The sequence below is a fragment of the Clytia hemisphaerica genome, unplaced genomic scaffold (genome assembly GCF_902728285.1).
Source record: "Clytia hemisphaerica strain Z4C2 unplaced genomic scaffold, Clytia hemisphaerica genome assembly, whole genome shotgun sequence".
Lineage (NCBI taxonomy): Eukaryota > Metazoa > Cnidaria > Hydrozoa > Leptothecata > Clytiidae > Clytia > Clytia hemisphaerica.
In genome coordinates, this window is record NW_027103566.1 from 438,504 (window position 1) to 458,025 (window position 19,522).

The 19,522-nt window shown below is 36.3% G+C and overlaps 3 protein-coding genes across 3 annotated transcripts in view; 2 read left to right on the top strand and 1 right to left on the bottom strand.

Moving 5' to 3' along the window:
• Nucleotides 1-7,233, top strand: part of LOC136801046 (uncharacterized) — a 53,421-nt gene extending 46,188 nt beyond the window's left edge. The window contains exons 64-73 of the mRNA XM_067057674.1: nt 2,326-2,519; nt 2,803-2,877; nt 3,463-3,560; nt 3,785-3,928; nt 4,720-4,908; nt 5,339-5,436; nt 5,681-5,751; nt 6,001-6,066; nt 6,283-6,477; nt 6,797-7,233. Coding sequence (XP_066913775.1) covers nt 2,326-2,519; nt 2,803-2,877; nt 3,463-3,560; nt 3,785-3,928; nt 4,720-4,908; nt 5,339-5,436; nt 5,681-5,751; nt 6,001-6,066; nt 6,283-6,477; nt 6,797-6,883 — 1,217 coding nt within the window. The 3' untranslated portion in view covers nt 6,884-7,233. The remainder of the gene's footprint in view (nt 1-2,325; nt 2,520-2,802; nt 2,878-3,462; nt 3,561-3,784; nt 3,929-4,719; nt 4,909-5,338; nt 5,437-5,680; nt 5,752-6,000; nt 6,067-6,282; nt 6,478-6,796) is intronic.
• Nucleotides 7,234-9,421: 2,188 nt separating this feature from the next.
• The window catches only part of LOC136800997 (uncharacterized), a 39,272-nt gene continuing 29,171 nt past the window's right edge, over nt 9,422-19,522 (bottom strand). Inside the window, exons 11-14 of the mRNA XM_067057614.1 lie at nt 12,107-12,290; nt 11,260-11,320; nt 10,652-10,718; nt 9,422-9,695 (exon numbers count right to left, since the gene is read on the bottom strand). Coding sequence (XP_066913715.1) covers nt 9,614-9,695; nt 10,652-10,718; nt 11,260-11,320; nt 12,107-12,290 — 394 coding nt within the window. The 3' untranslated portion in view covers nt 9,422-9,613. The remainder of the gene's footprint in view (nt 9,696-10,651; nt 10,719-11,259; nt 11,321-12,106; nt 12,291-19,522) is intronic.
• On the top strand, nt 14,387-18,672 carry LOC136800999 (uncharacterized). The gene is made up of 6 exons (XM_067057615.1): nt 14,387-14,533; nt 15,008-15,164; nt 15,487-15,794; nt 16,369-16,848; nt 17,121-17,448; nt 18,073-18,672. Exons 1-6 carry the CDS (start codon nt 14,434-14,436, stop codon nt 18,263-18,265), a joined length of 1,566 nt encoding a protein of 521 aa, XP_066913716.1. The 5' UTR covers nt 14,387-14,433; the 3' UTR covers nt 18,266-18,672.

A 19,522-nucleotide genomic window follows, 5' to 3' on the forward strand; every position in this document is an offset into this window, starting at 1 on the left:
TTGCATCGACTTGAAAAGTTTCACCCGAACCGTTGTACCCAATACGAAATAGTCTTCTACTTTAATCGGATTAATTTTCGCGAGATTAAATTAAGCGATTTCGCGAATTTTTGCCATTTTCGCGAAATTAAAACTCGCGAACACGCGTGAGATTCCTGATTCGTGAAATTATATCCACCGCAAAACTTTTAAAATTGTATTTTTGGCGGAGAAACTAGTTCCAAGTCTCGATTTATGGCAAAAAATGGCTATTTTCAGCTGTTTTCTGGCTTATTCGCGAAATTAAATCCACGCGAAATATTTCAAAACTCTGATAATCAGCCATGACGAGCCCAATACCGGAAATTCAGAAGTCAATAATCGTATTCAATTGGCATCTGCAAAATTCAACGAAATGTTAAACCTCCTTCAAAATCAGCGAATCAACCTTCCCACCCGAATCAACTTCCTCAATAGTTTTGTGAGAAGTCGACTTTCGTACGCGTGTCAAAACTGGAACCTAACAAAAAATCTATTTGAAAGATTGAATGTTAGTTATCGTTCTTTTCTTCGGCGAATGATACGTAATGGTCAAAAGTTTGTATATCCTACTGAAAAAGATTATCGAAAAATTATATCTAATCAACGTCTACACAAAATTTGTCATACACGTGACTTAGAATTCTTCATACGAGATCAACAATAGAAATATATGCCGCATGTTATTCGAATGAACGCGGATATTCAATCAAAGTCAAGGGTGGGCGCCCTTTATTAACGATCTAGGCTGCAAACAAAACGTAAATTACAAAGTGGTTAAAACGTAAAACTATTGCACATATTGAAAGTGCATATAGAAAAAAGAGCAAACATAAACATCAATTATGACATGTAAAAATCACTCCTCAAGGCTTTCTAACAGATTTTAGTTCCCAAAAAAGTCCCGATTACAGGTAAATAGCCAAAGTCTCACAGTCCCTATGTTAGGGAACTGAATACTTTTTGATCATTTCACTTTAGCTAAACTGAACCATTTTTTGGTTTACGACGATTTCAGAGATTAAAAATTAAATTAAGAGTTTAAGAATTTCAATAGAAAAAAGCTGAACTTTCGACACTATCAATATCATCTCAACACCAACAATAAAGGAAAATCGCAGAATATCGTTTAACAGCAAAGCCGACTTTCCTTGACCAGGTCGGGTGGATAGTTGACCAGTTGGGGGGCCGGTTCTTGACCAGTTCGGGTGGATAGTTGACCAGTTGGGGGGCCGGTTCTTGACCAGGTCGGGTGGATTCTTGACTAGTTGGGGGGCCGGTTCTTGACCAGGTCGGGTGGATTCTTGACCAGTTGGGGGGCAGGTCCTTGACCAGTTCGGGAGGATAGTTGACCAGTTGGGGGGCAGGTTCTTGACCAGGTCGGGTGGATTCTTGACTAGTTGGGGGGCCGGTTCTTGACCAGTTCGAGTGGATTCTTGACCAGTTGGGGGGCCGGTTCTTGACCAGGTCGGGTGGATTCTTGACCAGTTGGGGGGCCGGTTCTTGACCAGGTCGGGTGGATTCTTGACCAGTTGGGGGGGCCGGTTTTGACCAGGTCGGGTGGATTCTTGACCAGTTGGGGGCCGGTTCTTGACCAGGTCGGGTGGATTCTTGACCAGTTGGGGGGCCGGTTCTTGACCAGGTCGGGTGGATAGTTGACCAGTTGGGGGGCCGGTTCTTGACCAGGTCGGGTGGATTCTTGACCAGTTGAGGGGGCCGGTTCTTGACCAGGTCGGGTGGATTCTTGACCAGTTGGGGGGCCGGTTCTTGACCAGGTCGGGTGGATTCTTGACCAGTTGGGGGGGCCGGTTCTTGACCAGGTCGGGTGGATTCTTGACCAGTTGGGGGGCAGGTCCTTGACCAGTTCGGGTGGATAGTTGACCAGTTGGGGGGCAGGTTCTTGACCAGGTGGGTGGATTCTTGACTAGTTGGGGGGCCGGTTCTTGACCAGTTCGAGTGGATTCTTGACCAGTTGGGGGGCCGGTTCTTGACCAGGTCGGGTGGATTCTTGACCAGTTGGGGGGCAGGTCCTTGACCAGTTCGCGGGTAAATTCTTGACCAGAAAGTCAGATTCTTGACCAGCTGAGGGGTGGGTTCTTGACCAGGTTTTTTGTAAGATTTTACGAAATCGGGTCAGTAAAATAAGTCCCGGGTGGATTCTTGACCAGTTTCAAAAACTAGTCAAGAATCCAACCAGCGACCAGTCCAACCGGACTTGATCCCAATATTAATTACAAACACAGTTATATTTAATTATTAAAGTTTTTTTTACTTTTTTTCCGGACACACTGTATCCTTTTCTCATAGGTGAGCAGCGTTACAGTGAGATGGAATTCTCCGGTGTTTTTTACGTCAACGCAAAATCAGACATTGGAAATTACATTGGATTTGTTTTTGGTTACCATAGCAACCGGCAATTTTATTTGGTCGCCTGGAGACAAGCCAATCGGAACTATCGAGATAATACTTACAAAGCTGGTATAGCGAGTATACAGATTAAGGTATTGTGGCGATTTTTGTGCGCATAATCATTTTTTAGTTTCTCCTTCTTTTGTTTTCTTTCTTTCATTCAAACAAGGGCTTCAATTTTATGATAACAAATAATCTCCAAAAATTAACCCAGTTATCTTCACCTTCAATATTATATCATCTCGCTCGGTTAGCTCAGTCTGTAGAGCAATGGCCCTCGGGTTCAACCCAGATTAGACGGAGTAATTTGATTATGAGGTGCGGCGCTCCACCTCTGCTTGGTGAAAATACAGCTCATAATTTCTCTTCGCGTAGAAAATCAACTCGACAACAGGACCGAGTACCACTTACGAACAAGCATTGTGGCATTCTGAAGATACAAACGGGCAGGTTGGTGATTTTTTTTGTTGTTTCCCACAAAAACCTCCAGATTTTGAGACAAACAGAAAGTCGTTATCAGAACGCGGTGGTCCTGACTACCCAATTTCTTTTTTACCTCGAAATGACCTATGAACAGGAAAATATTCTATCAACAGTCGAAATTTAAGTAGTAATCTGAATTTTTAACAAAACACTTAAACATGCTTTTGAATACCAATGTCCCCATATGCTAACCTTTTGACACCACTGTCTCACAGTCACGGTGAGAATTTTTCCCTTAGTGTGGAGGAGATTTTCTTTCCAAATCTCAATCTCGATAAAGATTCTATTGCTTCCTAAGTCGAATTCCAGTGTGGATAGTTTTAGAGTGCAATGTCACCCTGGACTTTCAATGACGGATGAAATTAAAGTCAATCTTCAAGCTGACTGAAATTTTAGGGGAATTTTCCCACCGGGCCATATTTTCCAGTGGGACGGGGGGTCTTTGACAGGAGGATGCTTTTTGAATTGCCGCTGTAAAGGGTTGATAAACATACAACCTGGATTGCATCAAAGTTAGACTGATGTGAGATTAATGGATTTTTTCGGTTATAGACTGAACTGTTATGGATGGACCCGAAACTTCAAGGATGGGAATTCCAAACAGCCTACATCTTCAAGTTGAGCTTCAGACCTTCCTTAGGTCGTATGAGGTGACTATCTTTTGTTAGTATTGCTGAAAACAATTACGTAGAATCAATTCAACAATAGAAGTTTTTCAGTTACACCAGCAAGCTACGTAAATTATGCTACTACGGAAGGAAACGTATAATTTGCGTAAGGGAATTCCCTCTACGAATTCGAAAGTTTGCTTCTCACTTTCGAAAGCTCAAATGTGCTTTAAATGTGCTGTTTAATCAAATGTTTGTCATTTCAGGTTGCAAATCAAACGGGGTCAAGAAGTGATGTCCGATTCGGGATTCTTATACGACAATTCTTATTCCGGGGGCAGAATCGGATTGTACACTTTCGGTCAAGGGAATGCCATTTGGTCTAACCTCCATATCCAATGTATCGACAGGTGAGTAGGCTTTAATGAAATATTTTTTAATTCATGATATTCATGCCGTAATATTTTATACAGAAGCACCCTAAAAACGGATGTTTCCTGCTAGTTTTGAATTAAAACAATAAGACTAGCGGCAACCCCCCGAGGTTTCCAAGGTAAAATAAAACATTACGTTATGGATATCATAAATTTTTCGTTCTCGAATCGGAAAGGAGTAATTGTAGATTATTAAGCAGAGAGTAACGCTAGGTGCCGTTTTCCAAATCCTTGGTTTCATGGCTAGGAATTGAATCCACAACACCATAGTCACGTGCTCTCTTAGATTGACATTTCACGGCGATCCCGCTTAAAGATAGGAATTTTAAAGAAAAACGCACTTATTCATATTTAATGATTTAATTGCAAATCTTTAAATCAGAACGGTTCTATACATTATGATTGACCATTTCAAAATAAAAAAAAATTACAAATAAAAAAAGTTCGAATTTCTGTAATTCGATTTGTTCCTTCGTGTTTACAGTCGGAGGACGCCTGTATACAGTCGGAAAATTCTTCAACTCAAATTTAGATTTCTCAGCCAGGGAACCAAAATTGTTTTCGTACTTTTTGAGATGAATGACTAAAACATCATTTTTAATAAGAGCTGGATGTAATTGTATTTTACGATGATTTGTATGAAATACTGTGCTCGGGTGTTTTTTTTTCTTCAAAATTTCCATTTCGGAGTCTATCTATTTAGCAATGTATTAGTATTCACAATAACATAGACATGCGAGAATAATGAGCGCTTCATTCTCTCACAGGGTCAATCATGCATTGCAGTTCGATGGGAGCACTTCGGTTAAATTACCCACAATTCAGCAGTTGAAATTGACATCAAGTTTCACGATCAGTTTATGGTTGAAATTGCCGGCAGCCGTTCCTCCTCTGACGAACAAACAACCGTTGATTTGCGAAGAAAATGGATTTGTTTGTATCTACCTGTTGAATGGGTATAGTTTTAAGATTCCTAATATCTTTATTCGGGGTTGCTTGTTAAAGCCCAAATGAATAGAAGTGATGATTTTTTTATATTCTTATGACTTCCTAGGACGTCAACTTGTGTGACATGAAAAAGTGTGACATTTCAAATTCAATTTCAAAGTCTGCTAAGGACTAAATGTTATGCTATAAAGAGCTTACTAAAATTTTGTCGTGAAAGGAAAGATATCTTTGACTAATTCTAAATACGTTAAGGGGGAGGGGGGTTTAGCGGAAAGAAACTTTTGCGGGGTTGACCAATTTTCCTTTATAATAGCGTCTTTATTCTTCAACCGTCAAATTAAATTCACTCCAAAATTTCTTCCGAAGAGCTGGCAACCAATTTTTTTAGAACAGTGTATTCCTTAATTTTTATTTCATCATTCTCTGTTTAATTGATAGTGAAATATTCGGGACATACGAAGAGAAAGTTGTTTCGGACACTTTCACTTTGCCACCTAATTCATGGACGTTTATCACTCTTCGTTACGATGCTCAAGGTTGGTTGTTTTCATTCTGTTAAAACGGTCTGTTAACCCATTCAGTGGCACTGATATTCTCAGTTGCGGGTGTACGGCTTATTTGAAATCACAAAATATTTGAAAATTTGAAATTATGGAGTAATGGGGTTAAGAAAATATTAGTCTTCAAAGTTTTAGGCAATCATTTTAGCTTTCAGCTTCTTCTACATCAAAATGCAGTGAGAAAACTTTTACTTATTCTTATTTCTTTACTTTTTTTTAGTTTACGAGTTGGAGTTGTTTATCAACGGAACATCACAAGCAAAAACAACGAACGTTCGCTCGACCAATCAGGTATTATATGGTATCCGATTTGGCAAGGATCTGATTTGGCTTCAGGGGCAACCCCGTTCCCTGCTTTTTGATGCTTACTAATAGCGCTAGATTCTCTGGCGTCCACCAGTAAAGTAAATAAAGCTCGGGATAGACGGGGCGAGATTGGAATTAGATTTAATTATAGCATTTGTTTCGACGGCAATTAAGCCTTTTGTTTTGCACGTTTACAGTTTTTTTTTAATTTCCCCCATTCTTTTGCTTCAACAGGATTTTTCAAGACATCTTTACATCGGCAAAGAAGAAACAAATTATTTCCGTGGAATTCTGGATGAGGTAATTTTCGAACTGAAGCCTAAAAATGTGCTTAAAATGGCTATTTAATTTCTAAAGAAAATGGGTGTTTTAGAGTCCACTAAGCCCTTGAAATGTTCTTACATATTTTCTTCTGAGAAAGAAGGGGTGTGCGCCTTAAACCCTAATTTCTGCCATCAGAAAGGAGTCGGGTTCGGACCCTGTCTACTTTAGACACTTCTTTTCATTTGCTGACAGATCACCCTATGGAACGTTCACATCTCTGATGACGAGATACGGCAATACATGACCACCGGAGGTTTACAGTGGCCAAAACATCAGCAAATCATCAGCGCCCATTATCACATGGATGAAGCGGGCGCGCCCGAAATTTTACACGATGATTCCGGACATGGGAATAATGGAGAGATTACCAAGGGAAGATGGGTTGAGGTCAGTGAAAATTTTATTTCAGCATAAGAAAAGAAACTGTTCGTAGAAAAAGTTTCCATCTTAGATAAATGTCAAGGGTGTAATTTTTTAATACCACCAGTAAACCCTAAGGGATGTAAAATGTATTTTTTAAATGTATATACAGTTGACGCTCTCTAATTCGATCTTCAAGGGGAATTTGATTTTCATCGAGTACGGGAGCGTCGTTTATGAGAGTTTTTTGTTGACGGGGACTTAAAATTACATCGAATAAGAGAGCCTATCGAATAGTAGAACGTCGAATTAGAGCACGTCGTCTGTAATTGTTGTTATTTTTTAGAGTTACGTGGACAAAGTACGTTTCTCCTTCGAGTATCCTTACAACAGGCGTAAAAGACGGGACGTGAAGACGCATGAGGAGTTGTAGTTGACGACTGGGGTTCAAATGACGGCGACGTTGGAAAAGTGTGAAGTGGATTTGAATGAATGTGGTCATGTGACAATCATCACCAAATCACCCGATCCTGCCACCGTGTCGCGTTTTTCATGACCAATCAGGGTTAAAGAGTGGTCTCGACTCGAATGGATAAATGAATGGATATCATAATGTTCAGAGCAAACTCAAGTCAAGTCAAGAACATAATTGCTATAGGTTACAGCGTAACAATGTAACACATACATAAGACTTACAGTACCGTTGCTTCCATAGTTTTAATCCGAATTTTATAATTCATGAAATAAAAAGTACCTTAAGTGGATTGGTTCACGCGAACATTATGTTTCGCGGATTTTTTAAATAAAATTTTTTTCGAAAATTCGTAAAATTTAATGCTTGCGAAAATTATAAAATCTTTTTTCGTCAATAACACTAATTTGGATTTTCACTAAAACCCCCTTGGAAAATGAAAGAAATTAGTTGAAAGACAAATTCCTTTCGCGAAGACAAGTCCAGCGAAAATTGAATTATTTTTGAAAAAAAATGTCTCGCGAAAATAAATGCTTACGGAGATTTATCTCATGATATTAAAACTTTTTTTAAATAGCTCAGATTTTAATTGCTCAAAACTTGCAAATATTTTTTGAATACTTTTGTAAATAAAATTTGTAAAATATCATATTTGGTAAGATTTGATTACTCTCTTTGTAACTGTAAGGTATTGCCGTGTCATAAAAAGGGGGCTAGATTAAAGGAAGGGTGATGATAAGTTTAAAAAAGTTTACAAATGACCCTAATCCTCAATCCAAATAAAATGCTCTAAAGTCTATCCAGATAAAATTGGCAGTGGAAACAAGAATTCCTGTAACTTTTGATAGTCCGATATAATTGGGATTTTTTTTGTTGCTTTTTCTAGAAAATCTATAGCTATATTTGAATGTACTTTTATTTTTTAATTCGCGATTTTTAGTGGTTTAATTTGCGATTGAAATTTGAGGTTGAACTAAAGTTGAACTACCACTGGTTTAAAAATAAGCAATTCTTCTTCTGCAAATCAATTTTTGCAATCGCAAATTAAACCACTAAAAATCGCAAATTCTTCAAATAAATACATTCAAATATAGCGCATTTGATTCTCTAAAACAAGCAAAAAAAAATTCGCAATTATATCGGACTATCAAAAGTTACAGGCAATCCTGTTCCCACTGCCAATTATGTCTGGGTAGACTTAAGAATGTTTCTTCAAATATGTCAAAAAGTGCTTATTTTATAAGCCATGACACATGCTTTATCAGAATGGTGCTTTTCAGTCCATTATGGATGTTTAACATTTTGGGGAAAAACATCCTTAAATTCCCTTTCAGTATTCTTGGGAAAGAATAGAAATTCAACCTAAATTCAACTTGTTCTAGTATTGAGTTTTTGGGAATTGGTAACTTACATTTAAAAGGTCTCAAAGAAGCATTCTTAGGTTGTGCTGCGAAACTCCGTTATAATAATATTCTTAGTATATTCTTTATTTTTTGGCGAATTTTATCATAAAGTGTCAAGCAAAAGATACAAAACTTTACATAAAGGAAAGAATTAAATTTCGCGAAACACGAATATTCTCATGAATAAATAAATCAATTATAAAATTGGTCTTTTTAGGACAAAATAAGACATTTTTAAACAAAAATTCCTCCCAACCACGAAATTTAATTCCGCGAAATTTTCTTCCCTTAAGATAATGATTGCTTAAACACATCGTTTATAGATGGGATAAAGATACATTCTCTTATCTTCGATTAAAAAATAAACGTGAAAATAAAAATTTTGGATATAGACACAACACAAAGTACAAAAAACATAAAAAATTTCTACAAAATGAAAGTTCGACAATGAGTTCGACCCTTTTGAAAAAATATTTGTTTGATCATTGAGGTATAAAGAAAAACAGAAGTTGAATGTGTCGGTAATTTGTCGTTAAAGTCTTTTATAAAATGTATCAAAAGAAATTCAAAGCTCGCCCGATGAAAAAAGACTTTTTAGTAGAACTCAAGTTTGTTCTGAATATTCTAATTATCAGTATTAAAGATGTCTAGCCTTTTAATATACGAAAATTAAATAAAACTTGGTCCACGACTCAAGTTTATGTTCCATTTCGTTATCCGTTCAATTTTGTTCTTATAAGCACACACGATTTCAGACTCAATTTGTAGACATTGTAGAATTTTGGAGGAAAGTATCAAGCAATAGAGTTCACCTTAAAGAAAACATTGATCGAAAAATCTTGTTATTTGACGGGATTGCCAAGTTTACAGACCTCTTTTTAGTCCAAATATTTTCTTACACTGATCATGTCAGAAACAATGAATCTCGTCTCAACTAATTTTTAAAGCTTCAATGAGCCAATAAGATTTCACCGATGGATAAAAGAGCTCATTAAAAATGCACGATATATGAGATTATGAGCATACATACATCGTAACTTTTTTAATCGTAGGGCGAGCTTGGTTACAATAGCATACGTCTCCTGTTTCTTTATACCTCCATGGTTTGACATAAAAATATAATGTAACTTGTTTTAATTCCCAGCCTTCAAGGTACAAAAAAATTTCGTTACATTTAGTTATCTAATCAGTCGCCTGTTCGTGTGCAGTTTCGGAAAATGCAAAAAAAAAAAATCGTTCATTTAATATGTTTACCTTAAAATTCCACTAAAATTCTACATTCTGTGTTTTAATCAGGAGCGACCAATGAGACGCTTGTTGGATTGTTTTTCATCGAACGTTTTTTGATCCCTTTACGGCCACTGAACATTCTGGAGAAATAAAAAGAAGAATTGAGAAGGAGTGCCTGGGAAAGATCTTTTGCCAAAGGAAATTGAGTGACGTTGAAAATGAACATTGCCGGGGGGGGGTTACTTAGGTACATGAAGGGTACGGGTATGTGCCACCCTTAAGGGTGCCTTTTTGGGACCCGAAAGTCCCTGTAAGGGTTAGAAAAACCAGAAAATTAAATTTAAGTTCAACTAAAGGTCGGAGAAATAGGAAAATTTCAACTTTTTACTCCTTTAAAATTTGGTCAAATTAGTCCCATTGAGGGTTGTAAAAATCGCAAAATATTCCTATATTTTCTCCTTTTTAGTCCCGCTAAGGGTCCGAGGGTCAAAAGTCAGACGGCACATACCCGTCAGCTCGCAACCATAGTACCCCTCCCCCGGGCATTGCCACCACCGTACTCACTATCTCTCCAAGCGTTCTTCCAAATTGATCTGACTATGGTCAAATATCCTAATCATGATGTAATAGAGTACCAATCAGTGACCAGCAAAACAATTTCAATTGCGAGCAAACTCTTGAAAAAATAGAAGCTCACACCTTTTTGAGATGGGCTTTGCCAGAAAGAATTCGTATACCCCTTGTGTTGAGGAGGTCCAAAGGTTCAATTTTATGGACCCCCTTGGGTTTTTTCCTCATTTTTTGGACCACCCTGGATTTTCGACTTTGTTTTACCAACCACCCTGGATTTCTTATTATACAGAACACCCTGGACGGCACAACTCCTCAACATAGGGGTACAAACTATTTCTGGCATAGCCCAATACACATTGAAGCAGATTGAACCATCTAGTTTTAAAACGACCACATCATTTTCACTGACAAAACAATATTTTCCCAAACAAAAAAGTAACAAGAGAAGCTTCTTTTTTTACGAAGCTTACCAAAATTTTTCAGTAATATCTCACAATAATTCCAAAATCTAAAACCTCTTTACCTAATAGCCTTTCGCCTCTTCTCCATTTTCTCCAACTGTAATGTCTCCATCCAATCTTCGACCAATTCTGAAAAAAGGAGATATTCAAGATCAAATATGGCGAATGTGATGCCAAAACAATCAAATCCGCGTTGCTTTTTGCTTGAAAACACAATCAAAAGCGACTGGGTTCTAATGCTTATGTTTATGAACATCCTCCCCCAGCGGACCTTCAATTCGCACAACTCACACAATTTCTGTTCACGCAAAGTTTTCCAATTCACGCATTTCGTGCAGGTTTTTTCTTTAATTTTACGGATTCATGTAAGTGAAAAAGCCCATTCACGCAAACCGCTGGGGGTGGGGCGTTTATGATTGGCGCTTGACTTGGGTTTGATTGCTTTGCTTTAGCCAATCGCCGCACTCAAAAGATTATTCATCCCGAATCTGGATGAAAAAAATCAAAACGGTGCACCGACCTAGGCAGATTCTCTTTCAGTCACATGGCCTTTAGAGTGAATACGTGTCATGCATTGAGAACCAGTATTTGCTCGGAGATTAATATTAGACTAACTTTATTACGGTATATCCCATGCTACAGTCTGATCTCGAAGAAAAACGAGCCTTACCTTCAGCAACTTCTTCATCAGAAACAAAGTCTGCTTTCTTGAAATACTTCACTCGGTAATTCTAAAAGAGACAGGAAAGAATTGGTAAAAGTGGTATAGTATATAAATGACGCGACAAGCTATTTTCCAGGACTGTCAAACGTGCTATGTAACCGCACTGGGCTTAACTTGTGTGTTATTCGAATAATTTATAAAATTGATAGGCTGTAATCAAAAGATTAAGAGGGTTCTAGAAATTCACCAAAAGAAGAAATGTGCCAGATTTCCGACCATTTTTGAAGTCTCCGGGCTGCCTCAAACTTTTCGGACAGACATACATTGTCAGATTCTAGCTCAACCATGGCGTCTAGATTTAAAACGCCACAAGCTCAACTGAAGCTGAGAACTGAATGAACAAGAAAGGAGTCAGATTATTCAAGCTTGGACACGTTAGACTAACACTAACAGTTAAAACGTTAAACATCAAAGTGAGAAATTGAAATAAAGTGTTAGTTAAGTCTTTTTAGATCTGAAATACTTCCATTTAAGGTTTTTTAGACTCGAATTTTATGAAGTCTTTTTAAATCTGAAATACTTCCATTTAAGGTTTTTTAGACTCGAATTTTATGAAGTCTTTTTAAATCTGAAATACTTCCATTTAAGGTTTTTTTGACTCGAATTTTATCAATGGATAAAGGTTTTAGGAAACTAGAGAGAGCTCATATAAAAAAGGCATAAAATGTCAAAATTTTGGTAGATAGAGCTTTCTAGACATGTAGAACCAGCCCTTGAATGCGAATCCACCAGTAGCTCATTTTTCAAAAAATGTAGTAGAGGTGACGGACTAAATGAAACTACTGTATCTTACCATGAAATTTTTGAAAGAAGTATGTTCAGACTTTGCGACGAGTATACATCGGTCGATATCGTAAGAAATAGAAGCGTTTCCCAGAGCTTCTTCGTACCGGTAACTGATTTGACCAATCAGAATGTTCAAAAGAATGACCAGGATTGAAAGCATGTTTAACATCAAGATGACAATCACCCAATTCCTGAAAATGACGAGGAGAAAATTTTCGAAATTTAGTTTTTTTATAAGAATTATGTAATAAAGCGAAGAAAGCTTCGTCATTCCTGAACTTTTTTCATTTCGGGTCTTGAAATATTCTTGAAATATTCTTAAGGGCTCTGACCATAGTCCAAAAATTGATTTTTGTATTTGAACATTAAAGTTATGTTTCAGGTTCCTTACCACTTTTAACAAGGAATTGCCTTTATAAATTGCTTATTTAATCGAATCCCTTAAGAGTAATTAAGAATTTAAATGCAAAAATGACGTTATGAACTTTAAAAAGATGTTAATAATATGTTGCATCACCCTCTTTTACAAAAAGTGCTTAGTTTTAATGGGTAATTAACTTTTTTGTTTCAAAATTTCTTTACACTGTCCGCAAAGAATTGAACTATTTTAAATTTTGCGGAAAATCTTTCTAAAAAGATGTGTCAAAAGTTATGACTGTTTTTTTAAGCTAAATCCAGATGAAAAATTGATGAAAAACCACTATTTTGAAGATTTCGAGACAAAGAAGCATTTACAAAAATTTTCCGCAAAAATTTTTATTGTTCGGTAAAAGAGAGATACACCATCTACTGCGAAAAGTTTTTCAAAATGTTTTTTCTTCGCCGAAACTAAGCTCTTCAAAGTTGAAGTACTCTTCCTCGCAAAAGTCTTCATTTTCTTCTTCATCAAATTTTTTCAATGCAATTTTTGAATTTTCAGATTCAGGAATAGTTTGTCTAAAAGAAAATGTATAATATGCCATAGTCTTGTTGGTAACATCAGTCAGAAAACACATTTTAAACACGGCAATTATGAAAAATTCACTATGGTCAGAGTCCTTAAGTATTCTTAAATTGTAGAAGATTTGTTTAAATTTTTTTTTTTTTTTTTTTAATTGTCCAAATTAATTTTCCCTTCAACTGAAGAAATAGAGGAAGGAAACTTAATAATTCAAAACATCAAAAGTACAAAACTAGTTAAGCTTGACTTGCAACAAAAAATCATAGATAAAAAAATAGAAAACTAAAATATTCTGACTTAAGAAAACAAAACTTAACAAAAAATTGTTAAATAGGACCGCATTCAAAAAAAGTGACACGTTGAAAAGATAGATCTCATAAAAAACTTTCCAACGAACCAAAACATGACATACACGTTTTTTTTTTTATTAGAACACCTAAAATTTGGCTGAGCCTGGATGTGCTTATTTTCTTTAGCAATTTTCAGCCTAAAATGTTCTTAAATGCGTTCTTAATTTTTCAGACTACTCTAAATCGACAATAAGATACAAAATAAGGAGCACTTAAATTTGGCAAAATTTGGACAATATTTGACTCTCGACTTTTGAAGATCCATCCCTAAATTCGGTTAAAACTGCTTAAAAAGAGGAAAAAATTGTAGTTTCTTGTCATTTTTTTCCAAACTGAGGCTGGCAAGTTCTTACGATGTTCTTAATTTTTCGACGAATTTCAGCCTATATGTTCTTATAAACTAGGTTCTAATAAAAAAAAAAAGTGTATTTTGCTTTAACCAAAGCTGGGAAAATTGTATTCGAAGTTTACGTACGCCGTGGTTTTGAAAAAACCCTTAAATCTTTAAGTTTCCCACAGTACTGAAGATGTTTAGGGTTGAGGAGGCATCATAGTATAAAATGAGTTGAAGAGTTTTAGAAAATTGTCACTCTTGTGAAATTTTTCAAAGCATAAACTAGCTAACAGGAAGATTGTTTTGAATAAAAAATAGAAGAGATCGTCATTCGAATTTCGTGAAATTGAGGATGTGTTTAGGAAGAGTTTTTTTGCAAACGAGGCGAAAATTTCTACTGGAGAGTCTGGTGAGGAGCTCCGATAACAAAGGGTGACCAGTCTTGAAAAACCATATTTAGTATTCTTCCTTGTTCTTACTCAATAATTTCCAAGAATTGGATTAAGAAATGCTTTGTGAGCAAAATATTGATTAATTGGCATCAATATTTTCCTGTGTGCAATGTTTATTTGATGACGTCATCACATGATTTTCCTTTATCCGCCAATAATCACACCACTCACAGGAAAATTATATAAACTATGTTTTTTGAAGTTTTTGAACATTTTTCTTTCATTTGAAACTCAACAACCAACTAAGAAGGCAGAAAGATGAAGATGGATTTTTGGAAGATATTGCTCCAGGCTTGTGTTCTGGTTGCGATACAATCGGCGTGGGTTTCTTCACGATCTCCGAGAGATCATTTCAAAGGTAGGAAGCGAGAGGGCTAATCAGCGATGGTCCGAGGTATTTTGTCTGTAGATTCCTTCAATTTCCTGAACAAAAACTTCAAATCCTTTTTGTCTAACTTTTTTCCAAAGTCGAGATATACAAGTTGAAAGTTTTTACTTTTATTTAGCAAGAAAACAATTTTTTGACGTACAGTAAGAATCCATTTTTAGAGATTTCAAATTTTCAGATTTCAACTTAGAAAAGACTTAGACATAAAAACTTTGAAGGTTTCGCAGAAGAAAGACCCTAAGAAGAATCCATAGGCAAAAACATGTCAAATAATTTGATTGTTTGACAAATTTCAGATCTGCAAGTGATTTTTTTTGACAGATGATAGATTCGATCACTTCATTTGAGAATAGAAAGTTTTAAGCCAAATTAGTTCTCGCCAAAATAAGTTCCCTTAAGGTACATACATTTATATAACAGATAAATAATATTTCTTTTTGGTAGAATTCTCAATTCACAAGGATGATTTGTTGGACGTTATGGAAATGATGTTACCTGTCTACATGGTGTCTTTCCACGTAAGACCGCTTGTCGTTCAAAAAAACTTGACCAATATATTGCATTTCACAACAGGCGGAGATGATGGACAGCATGGACAAAGGTAAGGCTTGAATTAAAATTTTGGAGAATTGTCACAAAACTTGTCAAAATTAGTTCCCACCGAGGCATGGTGTTTTTGAGTTGAGAAGTTTAGGGTTGAGAGTTTTTCTAGTCTCGAGTTGGCAAGTTGGCAAGATTCTACAAAATCTACGGTGACCGAAAATTCTAAAAAATTAATTAACGTAAACCAGAAGTACAAAAACTATACAAGCCTGTACCTTGACACCCAACATTTATAAATTACTTAATCGTAAGGCAATGGCTATCAGGATTAAGGGATCACTGTCTCTGATTCAAAAACTATCCATTAAATAATTTTCTAGAAACCCAGCAGTGTTTTTCAAACCTGGATCAACAGCTCTTTCGATCTGTACCTCCCTAAACGATAACCCGAACTTCTGCATCACAACTCCACCACTGGAACTTCATAAACAAACATCAGCCGTCATTGTACAAAGAGCTGAAGGAACCAAATATTTCTGGGAAGTAGATGTCGGCGGTAAAAAACTGTTCAGAACTGAGAACAAAAATCCTCAATATTTTCGTCAGATCCAAGTGTACAACTCTAACCCATGGCACACACCCGCTTCAGGAACAATGAGAGGATTGTATTACGATAATTGGGGAGATTGTAAGTTGTTTTTCATACCGGCTAGTACAGTAATAGCGAGTTTATGTATTTGCACATTTGAGGACGGTAGAGCGACTAAAGTGATTTGTAAAACCTGCAATTTTGACCCAAAAAATCAAGGACGGTTAAAGATGAAACATCACCGAGTTTATGTATTTGCACTTTTGAGGACGGTAGATTTACCGTCGTCCTCAGCTGGTCAGGATCTACTCAAATTAGAACCTTACCGTCTCCGTCGCTGAAAAACACACATACATAAACTCGCTATCATCTTAAGTCGATCAGGATCTAGACAAATCAGAAGCTAATCCTCTCCGTCGCTAAAAAACCACACATATACAAACCCGCTAATATTGTGTGTCCGGCGGTCAACTAATACTTGTCCGGGGAGGGTTTTACCTAGAATAGTTCAAAACCGTTGTCTTGCGTTCGCTAAAAAGAATTTTATGTCTTTTGAATGAGACCGATTCAGCTTAGTATTATAGCAAGTATTATTATCCCGAGTATATTTACAAACAAGCAAATAGTAGAGGGTAGTATCAAATATTTATATTAAATATACTTATTTTTTCAGCGGCGCAACCAATCTTAAAAAGCAGATTTATTCAACGTTTCCGAACGTATTTTCCTGATTATGAAGTGTCCTTCGAAATCAAGCCTTACGGAACAACACCCAGCTGGGGAAGTGTGGTCCATCTTAGCAGGGGAAACAACAATGGTCGCTTTGGAGATGAAATTCCAGCTGTTTACATGTGGCCTAACTCACGAAGAATACAAATCACAACCGCACTCAATAATAAGTTCAACTACCATTGGAGCTCAGTACACGATCTACCAGCCGACAAGTTTACGCGAGTCAACATCAAACAAAAATTGGACCCCAAGGAATTGGAATTCTTCTACACGATCACAATCGGGGACACTGTCGCTCTCCACGTTAAAAATGACAAACCACAAATTTTTGACGATGTGAAAGTTTTTCATGGTGATTTATGGTACCAGCCTGCTAAAGCGTTCATCAAAAATCTGAAAGTGACAACCAGCTATGAACATGGTGAGAAAGCTTTTTCTTTTTATAAAACTCCTTAAAGGAATTCGACCAAAATAAGTCCCGAAACAGACGTTCCTAAGACATCGTTATTGGGGAAAATTCCGAAAATTCATACGTTCTGATATCAATGATATCGATCGTACCTGCTGCATTAGCTGCTTCAAGCATCTCCAGGTAAGTTATCTGAGTTGATGTAAGACTTCCAAGTGGCCTTGCTCCATGAAGTATGAAGAGCTTTCCTCGGGAAAGAAACATTCATTTTTGTTTATTTCCAGTGGAATTCAAATTACGACAAAACCGACGCTTACCCTACATCACCCATTTAACCAAACAATGGTATATGTCTTTCAATATCAAACCTGGTGCAAGTGTTGTCAACAAAGCAACCAGTATCATTCACGCTACCATCGCCGGTGATCAAGGAAAACATGGCGAGAGGATTCCAGCTGTTTTATTCCGTGCCAACACACGGGAGCTCCGCATCTGCACGACTTTGAATGACAACCCTGACGATTGTTATGATTCGCCTGATACACTTCCAGCTGATAATTACACTAATGTTCAAATCACACAACTATATGATACTGAAGCTAAGAAATTCAGGTAATTTTCCATAGAAATCTTAGTTGAAGTCATTCTGAGAATTTTGACTCTTTTCCTTATTATTTGGCATTGTACTGCTCACCATTTCAAGTCCACATAGAACTATGGAGGACCTCTCATAATCCACAATATGATATAAAAATAAAGAAACAATGATGTTTTTATTACACGCTTTTTTAATAAGAATATACTTTATAAGAATGTTTATGATAAAGTTGGCCAAAAAATTAAGAATATGGTAAGAATACCATCATCATGGAATTTGGCAACCACAAAGAATGTTAATTTTAGAGCAATTTACCATTAAATTGCCAGCAATGTTAAAAGAATCAACAAAAATGTCAAATTTTTTGCTTGATGTATGTTACATGCTAGATTTTGTAAGAATATTTCAGGATGATTTTCCCAAAAAATGTTATTATCTAAAGAGAATATTCATGATGAATTGAAAAAAAAACACCATTCTTATTAAAAAAAGCGTGTAATCCAAGCTTGCTCTTAAATAGACGTAAAGTCAAGGGAAAATAGTAGTTGTTTTATGTGGATCGTGAAATGTTTATACGATTCGAACGTTATGATCCTTTTAATGGCATTTTCAACCAATCACATCCTACTCCATTATAGGTACAGCATCTTCATCAACAACGACAAGAAGTTCTCCAAATACAACAACAATGCACAAGACTTCTTCAACGTTCAACTCTTTGCTTCAGACCCATGGTACCCTGCTGCCAACGCCCATATCAAGAACCTGGTCTTCAAAAATATCCCTTATTACCATCAAAACTCGGTATCACCACGCAAACGATGGGGATAATGATGAACGGTTGATGATCGATTATTCTTAGATTCCAAATAAGCAGGCCCCCCGCTTGTTAATTTTTCAAAAATTTTCCAGCCCATCCGGACTAATCAGGACCCCCCCCCGTCTATTAATTTTTAAGAATATTTTCAGCTGTCAAAGAGCTTATTTTGCTCTAAATAGCCTGATTTTAGCCTATATTTGCCTTATTTTTTGGTTTTCAGAAGTATTTGAAAATTTTTTATTTTATTTTTATTTTCAAAAATTTTGAACCTAAGAATACAATGATGATATCTTTGAATGTTGTTTCTTGTAGTTAGCTTATGGTGAACCAACTATATAACATGATAGATATTTTTCATTACCTCATTACTTAATTATTTGAAAGATTTTAGTCTTGAATTTCGTCTGATAATATTTTTTTTGAAAACATTTTGTTTTACCTTTCCAATAAAGTTTTGTAATACCTGCTATAATAGGTTATTGCACCACCCCATCATATGGTTAATTAATGCTTGAATGTTCAGTTATGCTTTTTTTTCGCAGAGGCCTTGGTGCGATGGGGACAGCAAGAAAAATATGTTGAAACCGTAATATAATCTTAGAAATTGAGAAAAACATCCTTTGTCTTGGATTTCGATTAATAATTTTGAACAATTTTGATTTTGAATAAATTGAGCGCGCTTAGATATGTTAGTTTAGTATAAAATGAAGTGTTGTTCAAATCCAGATGAGTGATTTTTGACGAGATGAAGTTTGAGAGGAAGATAATTCCATCCAAATGTGTTGAGTTGAGCAATCAATCCACTTCAAACACTTAGTTAAATATTATACTTCAAATAAATATTACGTCAGAGAATAGATAAATACAAAGAAAACTCTTCACAATCATTTGTAGCGGAAGATGATTAAAAAGCGCACTTCATCTCGAGAAGAAGTCGTGAGAACACTCCCAGCTGGCACACAACGTTGTTTCAACGTTCATCTAACGTTATATGGACGTTGTGAACATTAGTTGGACGTTAAACAACGTCGTGTGTCAGCTGGGCTTATTGTCAAGTCACTCTGATTCGAACTTCTATTACCTCATTACACGAATATTACTAGTCATTTTATTATCACGAAGTGAAAAATTTCGTGTCAATAAAAACCCCCTTAATCAAAACCAGCTGCTGTTTCCTTGAAAAAGCAGAAAAATTCGTGTTAATTTCAGATCATGCGAATTTCAAGGCCGTTGAATACTTTTCCTAGTAACATTCGTGTAAAGGTACT

Excerpts from the sequence above, each read along its gene's own strand:
- LOC136800999 (XM_067057615.1), top strand. The coding sequence starts at position 14,434 with ATGAAGATGGATTTTTGGAAGATATTGCTCCAGGCTTGTGTTCTGGTT. Across the intron at positions 14,534-15,007 it reads TCCGAGAGATCATTTCAAAG|AATTCTCAATTCACAAGGAT; the intron begins GTAGGAAGCGAG and ends TCTTTTTGGTAG. Across the intron at positions 15,795-16,368 it reads TTACGATAATTGGGGAGATT|CGGCGCAACCAATCTTAAAA; the intron begins GTAAGTTGTTTT and ends TTATTTTTTCAG.